Source organism: Bidens hawaiensis, unplaced genomic scaffold (genome assembly GCF_021521415.1).
Source record: "Bidens hawaiensis isolate Kalapana, Puna unplaced genomic scaffold, B.hawaiensis_p1.1 tig00019689_1, whole genome shotgun sequence".
Lineage (NCBI taxonomy): Eukaryota > Viridiplantae > Streptophyta > Magnoliopsida > Asterales > Asteraceae > Bidens > Bidens hawaiensis.
In genome coordinates, this window is record NW_027492991.1 from 1 (window position 1) to 21,950 (window position 21,950).

The 21,950-nt window shown below is 34.6% G+C and overlaps 3 protein-coding genes and 1 pseudogene across 4 annotated transcripts; 3 read left to right on the forward strand and 1 right to left on the reverse strand.

Moving 5' to 3' along the window:
- The first annotated feature begins 1,296 nt into the window (after positions 1-1,296).
- On the forward strand, positions 1,297-3,308 carry LOC143559023 (DNA topoisomerase 6 subunit A pseudogene; annotated as a pseudogene). The gene is made up of 2 exons (XR_013139849.1): positions 1,297-2,679; positions 3,078-3,308. The product of XR_013139849.1 is annotated as a DNA topoisomerase 6 subunit A pseudogene (transcript).
- A 1,891-nt stretch (positions 3,309-5,199) lies between these two features.
- LOC143559025 (protein IQ-DOMAIN 2-like) lies at positions 5,200-9,329 on the forward strand. Its single transcript, XM_077047731.1, has 6 exons — positions 5,200-5,370; positions 6,206-6,304; positions 6,394-6,654; positions 7,542-7,757; positions 7,870-7,989; positions 8,657-9,329. The coding sequence occupies exons 2-6, from the start codon at positions 6,230-6,232 to the stop codon at positions 9,218-9,220; spliced, it is 1,236 nt and encodes a 411-aa protein (XP_076903846.1). The 5' UTR covers positions 5,200-5,370; positions 6,206-6,229; the 3' UTR covers positions 9,221-9,329.
- An 897-nt stretch (positions 9,330-10,226) lies between these two features.
- LOC143559026 (mitochondrial import inner membrane translocase subunit TIM14-3-like) lies at positions 10,227-11,997 on the forward strand. Its single transcript, XM_077047732.1, has 3 exons — positions 10,227-10,457; positions 10,722-10,900; positions 11,673-11,997. Exons 1-3 carry the CDS (start codon positions 10,455-10,457, stop codon positions 11,818-11,820), a joined length of 330 nt encoding a protein of 109 aa, XP_076903847.1. The 5' UTR covers positions 10,227-10,454; the 3' UTR covers positions 11,821-11,997.
- Positions 11,998-12,493: 496 nt separating this feature from the next.
- LOC143559039 (uncharacterized) lies at positions 12,494-15,956 on the reverse strand. Its single transcript, XM_077047744.1, has 6 exons — positions 15,501-15,956; positions 14,394-14,579; positions 14,080-14,316; positions 13,623-13,840; positions 12,883-13,137; positions 12,494-12,790 (listed from the first exon to the last, which is right to left on the reverse strand). The coding sequence occupies exons 1-6, from the start codon at positions 15,907-15,909 to the stop codon at positions 12,494-12,496; spliced, it is 1,602 nt and encodes a 533-aa protein (XP_076903859.1). The 5' UTR covers positions 15,910-15,956.
- Between the last annotated feature and the right edge of the window lie 5,994 nt (positions 15,957-21,950).

The window sequence follows — 21,950 nt, forward strand, 5'->3', positions numbered from 1 at the left end:
CTCAAAATAAAAAGAATAAAGACAAAAATACCCTTAAACTAACAACATAGTTGGATGCCTTTAGACGGATGGGACGTAATTGGCTAAGATTTAAATCTATGAGGACTAAATTGACAAAATTTCAAACTTTTGACTGAAGTGGCGAAAGTAGCAAACCACGGGGACGAAAATGGCCATTAACCGATTAAAAAATAAAAAAACTATTTATCATTTTTTATTCTTAAATAACCAAAATAATAATAAAACTATAAAATATTGGGATTAGTAATTGGTACGGTTACCGGGTACCGAAACGATCATTTCAGTACCAATATTAAGTTTTTAAGAAAATCAGGATTAACATTGATACCGGTATTTATTGAATTTTTGCTTCTGGTAACGTGCCATACGGCTATCATGTTTTTGAGGAATTTGGGATTGATACCGATATAATATCGAGTTCATTTATAATAAAATACATATGCTATGTGTTATAGGTGATGTGAGTTGAGCTATGTGAAAATAGCGTTTTGTTACATGAAAGTGGCACGTTAGCAAAAGGATTCACATTTCATATTAAAAAACATTGTTATGACAGGGTGAAATGTAATACCCCTTACGTTGCGGCGTTTCGTGCCCCGCGACCACAAAGATTGTAACATATGATATCCTATCACTTTAACCCCCTTCAAATTTCTTTATCACATGTCTTAGGATTAACTTTTAATAATCTAATGTTGTGGATCCTAATATCAACCACAATTATCAGGATAACTAATTATATAGCTTTGACTGAACATGTAAAGTCGTGGATGTTTGGTTGTCGAGCAAGTTACCCTTTTTACCCATACCCATCACATGCTCGTATCAACACCCACCACTAAACCCATGAGGTTTACATTTAATGAAGATATTCATTCAAAATACAAACAAATTTTGAATTTTCTAAGGACTCACATAACTAATTATATACATATTAAAAATCAAATAGCGATTGCCACACATAAAATATTATTCATGAACAACATCCAACTAGCTTTTGACACTTAATTTTAGTACCACCTCATAGACATGCCTGTGTTTACCCGTGAACTTGAATATGACTGTATTTTATTCACGAGACACGTCGAATTTTACTTGAATTCAGCTTCCAATTACAGTTTTTTTACTTAGGATCCAATAGCAGTTTTGGCTTCACATTTCATATGATCTAAACATAAAAAAAAAAACCTCTTTGAGGGATCAAACATCATCACACGTCATGAAAAAATACGCGAGTAAAAATACTAGTTAAACAAAAACAGTAAAAAAATATAAAACTCGTCATAAACAACACATCAACATAAATTATAGACTCACACTCACCGAGTCACTCCGGACACAGAAACGAACTCCCATTGACCACTTTCCCGCCTCCAACTCTCAAATGGCGGACAAGAGAAAACGCCGGCGAGCCGACACCGACTCCGACGACGACTCCATCCACCTCCCCTTCAAAAACCGCCTGAAACCAGACTCCGTCATCCTCACCACACTCAAAACCCTAACCGAGTCCACCAAATCCTCAGCCTCCACTTCCAAAACCCTAACCCTAGCCGACCTCTCACTCGCATCCACCTGCCGTGAAGTCACCGATCTCCCCTTATCCTCCGTCCAAAACAAAATCCTAACCCTAGCCATCTCCTTAACCAAATCCATCCTCAACGGCAATGGCTTCTCTTTCAACGTCCCCTCACGCGCCGCCACTAACCAACTCTACGTCCCGGAACTCGACCGCATCGTCCTAAAGGACAAGTCCACCGCCCGTCCGTACGCGTCCGTGTCAACCGTCCGGAAAACCACAATTACAACACGTATACTCTCTCTTATTCACCAGCTGTCTTTAAAAAATATCCACGTCACCAAACGTGACTTGTTTTATACAGATGTGAAACTGTTTCAGGACCAGACGCAATCCGACGCCGTTTTGGATGACGTGTCGTGTATATTGGGCTGCACTAGGTCTTCGTTAAATGTTGTTGCTGCTGAGAAAGGTGTGGTGGTTGGTAGGCTTATGTTTAGTGATAACGGTGATATGATTGATTGTACGAAGATGGGGATTGGCGGGAAGGCGATTCCGCCGAATATTGATCGAGTCGGGGATATGTCGAGTGACGCGTTGTTTATTTTGTTGGTTGAGAAGGATGCTGCGTATATGCGGTTGGCCGAGGATCGGTTTTATAATAGGTTTCCGTGTATAATTGTGACGGCGAAAGGGCAGCCGGATGTGGCGACGAGGTTGTTTTTGAGGAAGATGAAGATGGAGTTGAAGTTGCCGGTTTTGGCGCTTGTGGATAGTGATCCGTACGGGTTGAAGATATTGTCGGTTTACGGGTGTGGGTCGAAGAATATGTCGTATGATAGTGCGAATTTGACGACGCCGGATATTAAGTGGTTGGGAGTTAGGCCGAGTGATTTGGATAAGTATAAGATACCGGAGCAGTGTAGGTTGCCGATGACGGAGCAGGATATTAAGACGGGGAAGGATTTGTTGGAGGAGGATTTTGTGAAGAAGAATCCCGGGTGGGTTGAGGAGTTGACTTTGATGGTGAAGTCGAAGCAGAAGGCGGAAATTCAGGCGTTGAGTACGTTTGGGTTTCAGTATTTGTCGGAGGTTTATCTGCCGTTGAAGTTGCAGCAGCAGGATTGGCTCTAGTGATGGTCTGTTACTTCTTTCTTTCTCATTGTGTTAAGTTTGTTGTTTTTAAAGTTTGATACTTTGTGTTGAGTTTACGAGAACTACTAAGTTTTAATTGTTAAACTGTCTTTGAGATGATATAGTCTTAATATTAAACCGTCTTTGAGATGATATAGTCTTAATCTTATTATATTTTGCTGCCTTTGAATGAAACATGTTTATATGGTTTATGAAAGTTTCTTATTGTAAACCGATGCTTTTGAGGATATATATGAAGCAAATGTCATGGAAATTGAGTCAGCCGAGACTGCTGATCTGTAATTTACTGATTTTGTGAATTTTGATACGGTGGTCTGCTAATTTGCTTTTATTTTCTGGAGCACCGATTTACTGGTTGTTTGTATGCGTCTTCTTTGTGAAGGTGGAAAGGGGGTGACCTAGAAAGAACCAAAGGGATGATGAGCGAATATGTATCATGTGTATTTCATCCATTTTCGCGCTTAAGTTTAGGCCAAATACGTAGTTTTGTTGTTTTATTTTACATTTCCAGACTCATTTCAACCAAAGAGTCTTAATGTTGTTTCTGTAATGACTTCGTTTGACATTTGTTGATTATTTGTGGAATGATGATAGTTGATAGTGTTATTACATGTATCTTGTGGTTGTTTGGTTCTACATTCATAAACGATTTTCAGTATCAAAATTTTTTTGGGGTTGCGTTAAACGTTTTTTACTATTCCAATATTATTGTTTTTTTCCAGTACAACATGAAAATGTTTCTAGGCTACTCAACCCTCAGTTATAATAAGTTTGACCAACAGGGCAAATTAAGTTCTTGGTTGCATTAAACATGTGGGACTGTTCTGAAAAAAGAACAACTGGTAGAAAAGTTGGATTGATGATTGCCTGTTTAAGGGAGGGGCCGGTGGATGCTCGAGTGCTTGACTGTATGGACCGAGAGACATGTCACCGAACCAAAGGAAATCCTTTTAACGCCTGAAGTATAATGTAAAACTTGGACATTTACCTATTCACCATATAGGCCCATGAACATGAAGTTTGTTGTTGAACATATTGTAATTTAGTTTTTATTATCGCATCGAGAAGATTTGTTGAATCGGATTCTCATTGAGGTGTAGTCTCTCAGTCAAAGGAGTGCTCTTATCAGTTACCACATCCTCCTAGACCTTACGCTAGTGAGAGATCATTGAGTACATTTGTTTGTTTGTACTATCATAATGAACACTCCACACATTTAGTGTCGTTAGCTATGGTTAAAGCCCCTCCATCTCATCGCCATCTCGTTGTCACGTAAGAAATATGGCTTCGAATCCCTTCTCCATAACGCCATGTTGTGGTTTAAAGCCCATCCACGTCATCGACACGTAAGTAATGGGCTTTGAAGCCCTTCTCCATATTGTCCCGTTGTGGTTTAAAACCCCTTTACTGCCTCCAATATATACATGAGAGAATGAGGGCCCACAAAAAACACTCAAAGGCGCCGGTCGTTCTGAAGCCCCTCCTACGCGCCCCACTCTTGAGCGCCCCTTGGCGGTGTACAAGGGCTTCGATGCCCAATGGGAGCCCCTTCCGCGGCCCATAGTGTGAAACCTTAACACAAACATAAATACAACTAAATATATGCTCAACATTCAAGACAAGCCAATACGACTATAACTCACTTAGATTAAAAATAGGCCATGTGAGATGTTCAGGTGGTAAGAATCCCAAATTCCCAATGGGTATCCAACATGTATTAAACATATACGAAATACAATTTTTACAATTAGATGCGATTAAAAAACTCATACAAAAAAGTAGTTTCCAAGTCAATAAGATAACAAATATATACACCAATATATTCGGTATTTAAAATATAACGTTTGAGTATGCATTTCCATTTATGTGTGCATAGAATATATTAATGATACGTTCGTATAATTAATCATGACTTTATAAGGTCATGAGGTATACTCTAACCCTTACATGGGTTAACATGACATGACACTTTAAAAATGGATTAAATCACTTCCTACTTGTGTCAAGTGTGTTAAAATGACCCATAGATTATGCTTCTAATGGGTTAAAAGGACTATATGCATTAAATATGTATTAATTATTAATTGATTTGTTATTATTTATTTTGGTAATTAAACAAAATGTTTGATTTTAAATAAAATATTAATAGGAGAGCGATGAAGTTAAATCATTTCCTTTAGATGACATAGAGTGAAAGAGAAAAAATAAGTAATGTTATATGGAATTAAGATAGATTAAAGTATACGTTATGACCTAAAGTAAACACTATTTAAAGTTAAAATACAATAAAATAGATCAAAAACACAATCCACCATGTGAGAAGAATCATATGACAATCCACGAGATTTATGCTAGTTGATTATTGTTAATTAATAAAATTAAGTTTACCATACGAAAAGATATAATGAAAAAAATCAAGAAAGTGAGTCGGACGGACCCACCGCATCCTTGGTCCAGCTCATCCATCCGGACTTGAACCAAACCAAAGCCCATCTGTCATTCATTTATTCATTCTTCCATCCTGCAGGCTGCAGCCTCCTCATTATTATTAATTTCACATTTCACCATTTCATCCACAAGATCTGTTTTTTATTTTTCTTTTCCTCAAAACATTCCAAAAACCACCGATTTCAACAAAATCAAGACTCTTTTGAAGATCCCAACCACATTCATCGGTAATTTGACTCATTTCTCATACTTTCAAGTTTCTTCAACTCGCAGGATCGATGAGAGAAATTAAACAGATAATATTCAAAATTCAGATAAATTATTTCTAGTAAATTTACACTGTTTCAAGTGATTTTACTGAATTTTGTTCAAATTCTTAATCTTTTGCATATGGGTATCTCAATAATTACTTGAATAGTTGAATCCTGTTGTTTTTCTTGTTTTCGAAATTGGGTGTAAGCGGTTATTGCGTAAAATCACCGACATTTATCTGAATTTTGAATATTATCTGTTTAATTTCTCTCATCGATCCTGCTAATTTATACGAGTTTATTGAAATTCATCATCAATTGGCTTCTGGGTGTTCATTGATTTACTGTTTGTATGCATAATTATATATTTTACTGATGAATTTTGGGTTTTAAGTAGTAATTCGACAGTTTTTCACTGACAAGTTCAAGAATTTTATTACTGTTTGACTTTTTTTGGGTCAAATGGGCTAATTTATTTTCTTTAAATTCATCATCAATTGGCTTCTGGGTGTTCATTGATTTACTGTTTGTATGCATAATTATATACTTCACTGATGAATTTTGGGTTTTAAGTGGTAATTCGACAGTTTTTCACCGACAAGTTCAAGATTTTTACCACTGTTTGACTTTTTTTTGTGTCAAATGGACTAATTTGTTTACTTAAAATTGACATGTAATGGTTGATTTTTAGAGGGTCTTGATAAGAATATTTAATAATGATAAATTATTATAAACTAGGAATAATGTTGGTCTCATATTCATGTTAAAAATTTTGAATTTAGATTGTTATTTATGTTTGACTTTGACTCAGGCTAATTTGTGGAATGATTCAGTAATGGGAAAGAAAGGAAGCTGGTTTTCTTCGATTAAGAAGACGTTAAGCCCGAGCTCCAAAGAAAAGAGAACACAGGTTCTTTACAACTCATTAATCATTAAAGTTTCTCAATTTATTTAAAAATGATCATTAAAGTAGCAATCTTTTTGTTAATCAAACACCAGAAGTCAGAACAGAATGCGGTTGTTGAGGATCATCCTTCAGTATCCGACACGCCAATTGTAGAAAATTCTGGCGGTTCTTACGATTCTCATTCGCTTCCTCCGCCAGAAGAGGTGACACTGCCTGATGAGCCGCCACAAGCCGCCAGTGTTGTCATTGCTGATGTGTTAACACCAGTGGCAGCCGTTACGACCCGGTATGCAGGAGAGTCAAGGGAGGAAGTAGCAGCCATCAAAATTCAAACGGTTTTTCGTGGTTACATGGTACTTAATAAATTTATTAAATCAAGAATATCAACTATAGTCTGCATTAAAACTAGGGGCTTGCATGAAACCGAAAAAACTGAACCAAAACAAAAACTGACAGTTTGGTTTGATGCTTTCGCAAAAACCAAATTTTTGGTTCGGTTTCTGTTTTGTATGTTATTATAACAGAAAACCAAATCGAATTTATGGATTTTCATTTGTATTTTGAATGTTAAGTAATTCATAAGGATTTTACAAAGAGTATATAAGTTATATAACCTAATTATTTTAGCTCAAATGTATAATAATCAGTCAATTGTTAATTTACAAAAGGATTTAGACTCAAATTCATTACTGGGCCATTTTCTTTCGGCCCAAAAGTTTCAAGCCTAAATGATAAAACCGAAACCAAACTGAAAACTGAAACTGAACGGTTTAAAAAATAAACTCACAAGCTGAATATTCGGTTTTTGGTTCGATTTTAGCTCGAATAGGCCCAATATTAGTTTTGCATGTTATAACCAAAAAGACCGAAGCGAACCGGATTTATGGATTTTCAATATTTTTGAATGTTTAAGTAATTTATAAGAATATAATTAATAATGTAATCCAAATATTTGAGCCCAAATGTAATCATTAAATTATTAATTATTATAAAGATTTAGGCCTAAATTCATTATTTTGGATAATTTGTTTTTCAGCCCAAAATTTTCAAGCCTAAATGGCGAAAACCGAAACCAAACAAGCCAAACGGTTTTCAAAAACTAAAAAACCGAATTATCAATTTCTAGTTATATTTGAGCCCCCAAAATCGACCCAAATGGACCCATTTGCACCAATAACTAAAACATATAATGCATGTCAGCATGTCTATTGATTTATTTTCATGTGTTTATACTTTATAGGCACGAAGGGCGCTATGGGGCTTGCGAGGGCTTGTTAGGTTGAAAACAGTGGTCGAAGGGCCATGTGTGAAGCAACAAATGGTTAACACCCTCAAATCCATACAAAGTTTGTCTCATTTGCAATCCCAAATAAGTTCTAGAAGGTCCCGGATGGCGGAGGAAAACCAAGCTATACGGAAACAACTCCTAAGGGCCAAAGAAACCTCCAGCATGGAGGTTAGCTTCTGTCACGGCTCATCCCGCCTCCTGCTGCTTCTTATATAAAACTTATTTATTATTATTATTATTATTATTATTATTATTATTATTATTTTATATTTTGTTATAGAATGGAGATGAATGGGACGATCGTGTGCAGTCTAAAGAAGAGATAGAAGCAAAGCTTTTGAGCAAGTATGATGCTACTATGAGAAGAGAGAGAGCATTGGCTTATTCCTTTTCTCATCAGGTAAGATACGCGGGGTGCTAAACGGGCAGGTTCACGGGTTGACACAAATATGACTAGTTTTAACCTGATTTTTTCTATTTTCCATATTAATACTCTAAATGTACACATTTATAACCAGATATAGGAATGCGTGTAAAACAATGATCTTTAAACTATATAATACCTAATGCTTAATTTTCTTTTCAGTTTTAAGTCACGACATAAAACATGTTTCTTTTGAACTATAGAGTTTTCATTTTTAGTCCTTCTGGTTTGCTAAAATTTCCACCTTAATCAAAATGCTTATTTTTTTTTGCGTGGCAGACATTGCGGTTTTCTAAACTTGTCATTTCAGTCTACGTTAAAAATTTTAATGACCAAAATACCCTCTTTCAAATACAATTAATTAAATTAAACGTGTTTGCGGCTTTGGCTAAAATACCCTCTTAATTAAATAACACCAAGTCGGTCCCGACTTTATCAAAACTTGTTAATGAGTTTGGCCCGAAACAGGCCCGGGCCTGTTTAGCAGTTTAGACTAAATCCAAACCAGCTAATTTTGTGTTGTAGAATTGAATATTTTACCAATGGTAAATTTAAGTATTCAATAACTTTCTAACCATTATCAAACTTAAAGATGAATACAAAGACATCTAATTTGAGGCTTTTGATGTTTCTAATGAAACAGCGACATTGGAAGAAATCAGGGGGAGCCGCAGGGACAAATATGCTTTTCATGAACCCGACAAATCCCCAATGGGGTTGGAGCTGGTCAGAGAGATACAAAGATCATGGGACCGACCATGTTTCGGTTAAAAACGGGACCGACAATGGTAAAAGTGAAATTGCAAAATCTTATGCTCGTCGCCAACTTAACTCCGCCCCTTCAACTCCTCGGTCAAAAGGAGGAGGTGGTGGCCCGGTAGCATCACGAAAGCCCAAGACGGGCCCTACCCCACGGGCTAACGGTTCAGGGGTCGAGGTGGATGATGACTCAAAGAGTATGTCAAGTGTTAAATCTGAGATTAATAGAAGGCATAGTGTTGGAGGGTCTGTGGTGGCTGGTAAGTCAGCTAAAGGGAAGCCACAGGGACAGGGTGTGGCGGGGAATGGTGGGGGGAGCACAGCGGTGGTCCGTGGTGTGAAGAAACATCTTTCTGTTCAGGCTAAACCGAGGCGGCATTCTGGGCCGCCAAAGGTTGAACCCGCGGTTTGTGATGGATTGGAGCAGAGCAGGGAGGTGGTTGAGTGATTTCTTTGTAATATGCAATTTGGATCTATATATGCATTAAAAATTTATTTATTTACTTATTGCATGAAAGTTTTATGTAATTATTGCTCATATGCTATATTTGTTTTTTTATTATTCTTGCTACAACGAAAATTCGAATACGGTATTGTTGATCCTTTCATATCATGTGTACGTAAGAGATGTTGGGCCTGGTTCGGTTGAGATCGCAACAGAAGTGAGGCGCGCAGGAAGTGAGTGTGAGGCACGCGGGTGAGTGGTAGCCTGTTTAAAGACCACATTAGTCTGATTATTTTAGTCGTGTAATCCTAAACTAGTTTTTATATATTAATTGCTATGTACTTGTAATCGTTTATAACTAAAATATAATATAAGCAAACCTAATTTCCACCAACGAACGTAGGTCAACTTAGGCAGAACCATATAAAATTTTCGTATTCGTTCATTGTTATCACTTGTGTTATTTTGTTTAATCCTAACAAGAGATAGTGTAGTAGATTTCATATACAAACTTTACATGGATTTTTAACGTAACGAGGAATAAAGCATTTAGGTTGGTGATTTATAATATTATACTTGAAAAAAACCATTTTTGCTATAATTAAAAACCCAGTTAAAACATAATATTTTTATAAGGCAATAGCATACACATATTAAAGAGAGAAAAAAAACACTTGTTATAGTTGTGCATTTTTTTAAATGACATATAAAAGATTATTGACATTTATAAAAATTACACATGACCATTTTTTTTTTGAATTGTAAACTTTATAAACCACCACCATATGTTTTACAATTATATTTCTAACATTACACTACCATCTACATAAACTGATATTATTAAACCTGTGTATTTATGCCCATATAAAAAACACTACTTTTTTTTAAATCATTGGTATGTAAAAAAACATAATTAATTTATTTTAAATATTGAGTGTGATATATTAATTGAGAAATAAGGTGTTTATTTTTTTAATCTGATAATTCAAAACTGTATTTTTTTAGACATTTGCTAATAACTTGGACAAGAAGAAAGAGAGTCGGCGTACCCCAAATTAAAAAACCCCCAAAATCAAACCCTAATTTAACGTACCAAATCACCTGCTCCACCAAATTCTCCAAATTACCAGAAACGTTGCAACGATAAAACCCTAAATTATCTTAATCCGCAAGCCAAAATCTATTTCCAAGCTTTCAATTCGTTCAAATTCTCTGATATAACCGATTAAGATCTTAAATGGTTAGTCATCGATCATATTAATTTCTGCAATACCTGTTATTAATTCTAGATTGTGGTTCTATATGTTCGTATGCGTTTCAATTTATCAAATTAGGGTTCATGGAAACGAAAACAATACAATTCATATTTGTAACAGAATTTAAATATTATGAATCTAGGGCAATGTTCAAGAATCATAATCAAAACAATATTATCATTAAATGCAAGAGTCAAGTTTGTGTTTATTTGTTCAATTATTAATATTTACACTAAACACATGATCAGGCAACTCCATTGGTGGTAGGAATTGCAGTTGCTGGTTCTGCATACGCGGGTCGGTATAGCATCCAAGCTTGGAATGCGTTCAAGGCTAGACCGGCTGCAACCGCCTTTCGCAAATTTTATCCAGGCGGGTTTCAACCGCAGATGACTAGAAGAGAAGCCGCACTTATTCTTGGAGTCAGGTATCCTGATTTTTATTGAAACTTGCTGGTGGTTTAGTAAAAATTTATGATGATGACTGTATGGGTGTGAATTTCTAGTTGAATCCGTGAACATTTTAGCTAAATGGGTTGTTTCGGGTCTGCGGGTTCAAGGGTTGTCTAGTGTGAAGAAAAGAACTGGTTTTGGTTCCGATTAGGACCATTTAGACAACAACCGGACCTGTTCGAAACCGAACAACGTGGTTGAAACCAGTGAAACCTGACTTTCTGACTTAAAATCAGTTCCAACTCAAACTGGTTTTGACTTTTATTGACCCAAACCGTAACTAGTTCCAGCGAGAACTATAGGGTTGAAACGAATCAATTTCGACCAAATCGGTCAAAATCCAGTTTCAAACCGCTCAAACTTGATCTTTGACTTTTTTTCAAACTGGTTTCTACTCAAGCCAGTTTCAACTTTTGTTGACCCACACGGGACCGGGATCAGTTTGGGAAAAAACTGGTTTTGTACACCTCTAGGTTTTGTATTTTAAATACATATTCGTATGTTTTGTTTGAACATTAATAAGCAAAAACAATATAATAAAATAAAAATTCGGGCTAAACAGGTCGTTTTAATGTCAACCAAATTCGTGTCATGTTCGGATCCATGTGTTTCGGGTTCGACACGCCACCTTGCAGACGCAACCCATTTTTAAACCCTTGTTGATGAAATTATGAGCACTTAGAACTAGAGAAGAGTGAGTTTATGTTATTTATGAGCACTTAATGTAATGGTTTGTTTGTTGTTTAGGGAAAGTAGTGCAATGGATAAGATAAAGGAAGCACACCGAAGAGTAATGCTTGCAAATCACCCAGATGCTGGCGGCAGTCACTATCTCGCTTCCAAGATCAGTGAAGCCAAAGATATGATGATGAGGAAGAAGAGCAACAATGCCTAGGCTTTCTAATTATCTCCAACAAAGGAGAATAAAGAACATAAATTTTGGTTATAATTTAATTTCTTATTGATCTGTGTTCCATTCATTAAAAGCTTGATGTATCTTAAAATGACCTATAGTATTGGTCCTAGTTCAGGTTTGGAGTTTATGTTCGGTTACTGTTTATAATGACGTGGCAGTCATCCCTATTCTTCAATAAATAGGTTGATTTGAGTACTAGTTCGTGAATTATGACAAGATTTCTTATGTCTATATAGAGAAAGAAGAAAAGTTCGTGCAATTCCATTCGGTCATCTTGACTTGTCTAGGAAACCATTTTTGAAACGATTCGATGTGTCATTTGACCCAAACCCAGTCCCACAATCGGACCCAAACCCAATGGAAGTGCTGTTGAATTGATTTAGGTCTTTCTACAATATCTCATTCAAGATTGAGATCAATAACCAAACAACACAAACATGTCCCAGGTAAAATCAGAATTTCAACCTTCAAGTTAATATTATAACACCAAAACTATAAATGATAACACATTTTCTTGCAAAACAAGAAACCTTTTTCGTGGGAACAAGGACTAAACTGATCAAAAGTTAGCAGACACTAAACCTGTGAGGTATATACTTTGGAATCAAAACTCTGTTGTCAAAAGTCAAAGTCAAACCCAGCTTGGGTGAGTTTAGCTGGGAAGTATTGAAGATGTTTGACTTTGACCATCATCATCATCATCATCATCATCATCATCATCATCATCATCATCATCATCATCATCTTCTTTAATAGGATCTTGATAATTAATTTCAACAGGACCTTGAGGTTCTCCGAACAGCGTTAACAGAATCTCCCTATGACATTCATCACAAAAGTAGAAATATGAAAAGTGCCCATGATTTGGAAGTTTATGAACAATAGCGTCTGGTAGTACACGTGTAACGTAATCGGTCATGACAGCTGGCACAACCAAATCCTCCATTCCCTGCCCACCAATTCAAATTCAACAAAACAGTTATTACCAACTTCTCAAATCTCAAAACTGCAATAAACATAAGTTGTGATGAAATTACAAACCTGCCAAATATGAATCGGTCCTTGAAACCCAGTCAACTCGCATTCTGGTTCTTCAGACATGAAATTGAACCAGTGAAATAAGCCTTTTTCTGGGCATTTCTTTTGCACTTTTAAATCCGTTATACTAAAGGGCCAATTCGACACCTGTAACACGATTTCCTCGATAAATGGTTTAACGATTCCTTGTCGAATTGATTCCTCAACATCCCTTTGCCCGAATTTAATAAATAATGGATCTTCCGTCACATTTTTATCCTGCAATAATCAATGTTATAAATATGTAACGGGTAAGGGTCTTCCTCGACAATCATTTGCCAGAATATTATAAATAACAGCGTCAAAATCTTCCGTCACAATTTCTGACCTTTTACTAGTGAATGGATTGAATCTAGGAGTGTGCAAAAACACCCAAAAAAAAAAACCGAGAACGAAAAAGTATTCATTACCAGAAATCTTGCTTATTTGGATAACCAAACCAAATTCAATCGAATAAACCAAATAATAACCGAACCAAATAAATCGCTTTAATCTTGCTTAGACACATTTTTAATTCAAATCAGTTTGCTTTTCGGCTAGAGCAAAAAAGTTTAAAACCGAATAAATCGATGTCCGAACCGGTTAACACCCCTAGTTGATTTGGGTTATGTTGTACATCCAACAGGCCAATTGAGTAAAGGAGCCAAACTAGAAACTAGTCAATCTGTCAATAATGAAATGATGAGGGTTAAAATAAAACTCACCTGCTCTGAAAGAGAGAAGGACAACCACTTATCAACAGGCCCGTGTTTTCCCGAAAGGAAAGTACGCCGATAAAAGAACCTTAACATCCTAGGAAACCGGCGAGCTAAATAATAATTAAATTTCCTTTTTCTTGTCCATTTCTCCCAAATTCCAAACTTTTCCTCTTTTGTCAAACCCGTGTCATACGGATTAACCATTGGAGCAAACATCACTGCGCCTGTACATTATCACCCAAATTTAGGCTCATTAAAGTGTCACCCGAACACGACCCTGTTAGCCCATTTATCTAAAAGTGTCTAACAGGCTGGTAGTGATAACCAAGTTGTAAACGTGTTAATCAACCTATTTGATTAAAACGTGTCATTAACGGGTTAGCGGGTTGACCTATTTAACAGAATGGGTTAAACCGGCCAACCCAAACATGACCAGATAAATCATAAAATCTAACAGCCTAACCTGCAATTTTATGCGGTATGTACTTTAGGGCAGCCCAAGCATGAACCGCGCCACTTGAATATCCAACAATCCAAAATTTATCAATTTTAAGTGTGTCCGCTAAGTATAAAATATCCATAGCTGATGATTGGAGAGTCCTATTATGGTGCTGATCACTTTCCCCAAACCCGGGAAGATCATAAGTTACCAATCGAACCCCGAACTCTTCCAAAAGAGACAATTTGATCCCTGGTATTCCTGTAAAACAAAAGTTAGCTTCACAAGTTACAACCTTCATAACAAGAGTTTTGCAGCAAGTATTGAACATTTTGTACCTGCAAGCCGAGAAGATAGAAAGCTGTGAGCAGCAACTAATGAATATCTAGCTTTGTCTGCAGAAACGCCTTGTTCATGATACGACATGTTCCTACCATCCGGAAGTAATATATGCATGTCGGACGGGGCGTGTACTTGAACAAGTGGGACGGGTGTGTTGTCATGTTTGATATTCACACATAAAACTGCAACATGTAACAATATTGTTACTTTTTTAAAAAAAATTTAACCATACCCTCATATATCAAGTGCGATAAACTAATGTGGCTGTATACAGACACTGCTTTTTGGATGTCTCTCAGCCCATTTGAGATAAAAGACAATCTAGATTGACCCGTTTGCAAGTATACGGGTCGAAAACTCGAAATTGACACCTCTACAATAAAAATTACTAATTAGTGTCCACTTATGGCATCAAGAAAGAACTACCTAGATACTTCTATACGAGGGTTTCACTAGCAGAACTAAATCATTAACTTTTATCCATCATAAGATTTTTTAAATTATAAGAAAATGATTAAAATTCAATGTTTACACATGTCTAGATAAACAATTAAAATTCAAAAGGTATATAAAAAAGTTATAAACAAAATTATGCGATTCAGGTTTTTTTTTTCTTTTTATTCTCTCAGTAATTTAGTGCTATGTGATTAACCTAATCATTAAGACCTAAAAATAGCTAAAGTTTCTGAAATACAATTTACTTAAGCTACGACTTGGGGTGTAAACGAGCCCGAGCTCGACTAGGCTCAAGCTCGGCTTGTTTCAAGTTCTTTTTCTAAATCTCAAGCTTGGCTCGTGAGTTGTTTTTTCAAACTTGAGTGTATATTATTCATTATCTAATTTATATATATTTACAATTACTTTTACATTTTTTTAAGAAAAGACTTAAAACGAGCCTAAGCTCGGTTGTGGAATGCAAAATTAATGCATAGTAGTCCAAAAGAGGTCAAACTTAAAAATACACAAGTCTCGAGCTCAATTAATAAACGAGCTTTATTTGAGGCTCGAGCTTGAAAAAGCTTGGCTCATTTAGAGCTTTTGATTGACTCGGCTATTTCGTTCTCTACCTATCGTAACGCATTATTCACTAATATCAAAATTACCTGCAACAGTGATGAGAAAAACAGACAATATAACCTGCCAAGCAACAACCGGATCGCGATCCTCCGGCAACAACGCCTCATTCAAACCACTCATTTTCCGGGCCACAACTCGCCACGGACCTCTCACTTTCTTCACTATAAACGAATCATCAGTCAACACAGTCTGAAACACAACATCCTTACATCCTTTCCCTAATTCCACCACTATCTCACCCCAAGCCTTCGCAAATCCTTTCATCTGATCTTTAATACTCTCCGATTCCGCCTTTTCGCCTTCCAACACCGCCTTTAAATCGTACGACGCTGTTAGGTGAGTGTTGTGATCGTCGCCGGTGTAGCGGATACCGGTGTCCTCCTCCAGACTTGCTAGCTCCTCCGTCCATGATTTCAGTCTACTGGTATTGTCCATTAGTAACTAACTAACTCAGTTAGGTTTTGGATAATAATGTAAATAATAATAATAATAATCTTACAATCCTAATAAACAAAAATAATGATGCTTAGATTCTTAACCACATTCATTCCTAGATTAAAATTTCATACTGATGTTTTAATCTCTCATCTATCTATGGGTCATTGATGAAAATGGTTTGACCCATGAATTACATCTCAAGATATAATGCATACATTAATAACTATTTAAAATAATATAAAACCTAAAACATAATTTTGCTCAATGTATACATTACTTTTTATTAAAGATGTCAACACATATTTTAACAATAAGGACTCATGAATTCAGTTTGAATTATGCGAGACTTCTCGCTTCATGTATATATATATTTTTAATTATGCTATTTAATTTAAATTTTCAATTAATGTGATTATTAATTTTGTATCTTTAATTTTAAAATTATAAACGTAGTCATTCTAAAAAAATACTTTTAAGCATTGAAACAATGATCAGTTATACCTAAAGAAATTTGTAGTCCTGTAATTTAGATTTTTTCTAAAAACTTATAAAACCGAATTCTTTGTTTTTTGGAAACTGTAAAATTTCGTTTTATTTATTTCATAAACATTTATCACATAATCAATTTCAATAACACAAATATTATGTTACTCTACTGATAAAACAAAATGTTGATGCTTAGGTGTCAAACCTACATTCAGTCATACGTGTGGATTATTTTAAAAAATGTTGACTTTGGTTCATTTCAAAACAACTTTAATAAAAACTAATATAGCCTCAAAGTCCTGTGTAAGTACTTGCATTTATAGCAATTCGGTTTACCATCATCAATGAATCTTTTAGATTTATTACATGGTATGTTAAGCTACACGCAATTTCAATCATGAAAAGTATTTTAAGAATCACAATTAAAATATCATACCTGATTTTTTAATTTATTTTTACCTTTCATTTTGTTTATTTTTTCTATTTTTATCATTTGATAAACCCGTATAATACACGGGTTCAAAAGCTAGTAGTTGATATATGAGGTAAAGGTAAAGCTAATGTGTGCAGAGTGAATGAAGCGTGAAATTGAATCTAGGAATATTATTAAACGGAAGTTGAATAAAGGATTGATATTAATATTATAATTAGTGTGTGCTTTTTGCTTTAGGACAAAAATAGTGTGACTGACATATACAAACCGCCATTTTCACAAGTGGTCGGTGAGGTGAAAATGTAAATTTAAATTTTGTAATGATATGATTGTAGAAAGGAAGCAGCCATTAATGGAGATTTTTATGGAGCTCCGGTTTTGATGTGTGGAGGGGTTTTGTTTGTTTTAGACTCGATTGAGGGTTTGAATTTGATTTGTGAGGTGATGGTGGGGTCAGTTTTGCAGGATCTGACGTGGGCTCGACCGTCTATGACGTGCCTTGGTTATCTCTTTCTCTTTCTCTTTCTCTTCTTTTGCTTTTTCTTTTTATTATTTTTTTCTTCTTGTTTTTATATTAAGTTTGATTATTAAAACTTCGGATTAATTACTAGATGATTGATCGGTTAACTTTTATAAAATCTACTAGCTTTTGAACCCGTGTATTACACGGGCTTAGTCAAACGATAAAAATAAATAAGTTTCGTTATTTCAATTGTGATTCTCAGAATAATTTAATGGAAATAACAAACGGGGTTAACGAAAAGTATTAAAATTACATGATTTTAATGGAAACGTCAGGTGTTGATTTGCAGGAAATATTATAAAAAAGGTACTAAAGTTGCGTAGTTGGTTAAACCTTATGTATGAAAATGACACTTAATTTAATAATGAGTAAAATTCACACTTTATTATAGCCCACTTGACAAAATAATTTTGACCCATGACCCATGAATAGCTACAATTACTGAGACGAGAGATTAGGAATTAGAAGAAATGTAGGCTTGACACCTAGACTTCAACATTTTTTTTATTAATATAGTAAGATTTGTTCTCATTTTAAGTTCACGTTTCATTTTTGCCAATAACTAATTTGATAACACATAATTTCATATTCAGTCACACATACAATATTTAATATACATCATGTAACCATTTGTAACATACAATTGTATTGTATTTCCATAGAAAGTGTGGCTGTCTATTTTAAATTTGACGTGCCACTTTCTAACTTGTTGAATTGACGATATTTTTATTACTAAGATCGCGTGCAGTGAACATTAAAATATAAAGCACCAAAATTCAACATATACTTTGAGGATTATTTCAAATGAATAATTCGAGACGCCAAAGTGAATAGAAAGAGAAAGCTTAATGTTGAAGTAAGATTTGGATATAGTTATTGTAGTTTATTTTTCTCTTTTTCAAAAGAAAGAAGTAAATAAAAAACTAATATAGTATAGCAGTGTGTTTTAACTTTTACCCGTGTGTTGTTTTCTTATTTTCAACTAAGAATGATATCGGGATGGTACTAGTATCGGTCCTAAAATTTAAAAATACTTGGTACCGGTATGGTACCAATATTTCATGTAAAATTCAATAAATACTGGTACTGTATGGATATCGAAAGCTCAAAACTTGATACCGACGATACCAATACCCGTTTGCTCGTCATTATTTTCAAATGATATTTTATCTTTCAACAATAAGTTTATTACACCTTTGTATTCAATAATTCAATAAAAAATATGTATAGTCTAAGGAAAAGAGAGAACACAATAGTTTTAAAGAGTTTAAAATGGATGTAAATGAAACTAACAACTCGATTGTCAAAGATAGCAAGTGATTTCAACATATTAGTGTGTGATTTGTTTTGCGGAATGTTAAACTGACTTTCAATATCGATTGTACATAAAAATTATGAGTTTATATCACTTTGAACGATAATACAAGTAATTGAAAGTAAAGATAGATCCGCAATTGGAAATTGAGAGCCAAAAGATCGACACAAAATTCATTCTGAAATCGATTGATACTCCTTCATTACAATTGTTAGGTACGTAACGACGAACATAATGTTCGTTAGATAGTTTACAAATAGAGCTCTAACTATTACAATAATTACATATAAGGCCCTTGTGCTTTGGAAATTTGCACTAATATTATTTATTTTGTACTTGATATTCACTAATCACACCAAGTGACTGACATTGCACTTCCTTATTAGTCATGCCAAAGTAACTAGTTATACACTCATTCACTGTTTATTGTGCCAAAATAGTAAATTCTCACAATACTATGCGAAGGTAGTGTTATACTTTATAAATACAAATTAACACTATATCAAGATAATGTTTCTCTCACAAATCCACATTCAACGATATAATAAGACAATGCAATTCTCACAAATACAAATGTAATGCTCCATGAAGATAGAAGAATATCCATCCTCTTAACCCAACAGTATAACAAGATCCTTTTATTACTTTTTTAATTTTATATGGTATAAGGGACAGACCTACCCAGCTCTGATCAGAGTCGCCCGACGCCAATGAGAAGACAAACATTATTGTTATATATACATGATAATTTGACAATCCCCCCCCCCCACACTGTATAAACTTTTGAAACCCACCCTAAACTAAAAAAAATCGATCCTATTGAAAAAAACACTAACTGTTTTATCGGTATCTCTCGGCTTAAAATACTTAGATCTAGGTGTTTCGGTCTTAAAAAATACAAACAACAAAGTTTAGGTGAGTATTCTCTTTTCAACCCATCAAGTTTTATGAGGAAGGTTTTTATAATTTAGAGAGTGGTTTAGGGTGTTGTGAGTAGAGCAAAGAGAAAATGCAATAATTGTTCTGTATATTTGAAAACCTACTTTTCACTCTCTATAATTTTTTAATATTTGTTGAAAGTGATTGTGAGTGAACGAGAGATATAAATATTTATAAATGTATTAAAAAGTATTATTTAATTGAAAATGAGAGATGAAGTGTAATGATTTTTAATGTGATTTTGGATTTGAAGATATGAGATTGTATGTGAATGTTCTAAGAGCATTCACATTCAACCCACCATATTATGCGATTGGAGTTTTTAATGTAGAGAGTGATTTAGGGTGTTGTGAGTGAACAAAAGAAAAATGTAGCGATTTTTCTATATATTTAAAAAGTTAATGTTCACACTCTATAATTTTTTAATATATTTTAAAAGTGATTGTGAGTGAAAAAAAGAAATGTTAATGATTAATGTATAAAAATTTTATTTAATTAAAAAAAAGAGAAAGTGTAATGATTTTTAATTTAATATTAGATTTGGAGACATGGAATACGCTCTAATAGTATCCATCTTATCAATATAACCATTTAAGGTGGTTTTTGGAATTTCTTATAAAAACTCATTATACTTTTCAGTAAACTAGTATTTTTCCCGTCCGGTGAACGGGAACATCAACGCAGAAATGTGACAACTACATTAATTCATAAGCATAATTGTATCTTGACGTATAAACTGATATCATTTGGGGTTGTTTCTTGTTGCCTATATAATGTGTGGTATGGGAATTAGTTGTATGCTTTTGTACTGCCCAACGTTTAAGAAACATCAAGTTTCGTTGTTAGGTCATTAAAATGACTAACACTAACGTCATTATGTTAAGAAATAAATCAATTTTTTAACGTTGATTTATTGCCAGCTGTATTACCAGGGGAGAGGCAACTGGTGAATCAATTGGTTGTCGTGTTATATTACCAGCATCGTTACCGGCGGTCCTAGATATATGATCCAACAATATTAGGATGCAATGGCTATAGGTCGTTGGCCTGGTCATCCTGACCTTTTTATCACAATGAATGCAACTCCAAATGGCTAGAAATTCACATTAACGTGACAACTCCTGGTATTACTGCATCATATCGACCCGACATCATGGCACATGTGTTTAAGATAAAGCTTACTGAACTTATCAATGACATAAAGAAAAAAAAAACGTTGGTCCAACTAAAGCAGGTATGTAACTACCCAGTGTATTATATAAACATTAGCTTACTTTGCATGCCTTAACATATCATATGATGATGCCTTTTGATTAACTTTTTATTTTTTTGTTTATGTAGTAATTTACACGATCGAATTTCAAAAACGCAGTCTACCACATTGTCACATTTTGGTTTATTTTACAACATGAAGCTAAGCTTACAACAATCGAAGCTATTGATAAGTACGTATTTACTGAGCTTTCATGTTGTGTGCAAACAACTACTTTAAGCTAACCTATAATCACTAAACAACAGTCAGACTCCAAACCACCTTCATCTATAAATTGGTAGTGGACCATAAATGGAAGTTTAATTAACACTATAAGTTATAAAATGATTATAATAGTCTTTTAACTATCATAACTATAGTCTCAAATAGTAATATAAGAATATAAAAGCAAAACAAAATTCATTCAAAAACATTCATGAATGATTGCTTGTGGTATTTTAAATAAAATAGATAGAATTGAACAATATAATTCATATTAATTATGAGTTTGAAAATGCAACAGTGACATAATTCAACATTAAAATCAACGGTTACAAAGATGAAGCGTCAAACAAAAAAGCAAAACACGCATGATAATGGAAACAACTGATATAAAAACATAAGTCTAGCTACAAAATGATAGTACTTAAAAAACTCAAGATTAAAACATTAAGCGATACGGTCCTCAATCAAGATCAACTCGTTTTACAACACGAGCATTGTTATTCCTCATCTTAATAGGCACCCAAGCCTCTTCTGACTCATCTTCGGAACTTGCAATCTCTATCACATCCTCCCATTTCCACTTATCGAGTGCGTGAGACCGTTTATTGAGTCAGTCAGCATTGCGATTCTAAGACAAAATATTTAATCAACTGTTAGTTGTTTCAAGTAAACACAAGTAAGAAATAAGTACCTCATCCTTAATTTCGACAACAATATCCTTTTGGCAAGAACAATACAGTAGGATATTATCAAAGTCATTCAAGTCCCCCAAAATGAATCTTCTTCTTGTTAGTAGTATAATGGTACAAGTGTTAGCATTTGATTTGAGTCCGCTAGCGAACAAATAAGCAAGTTAAGTTGTTAC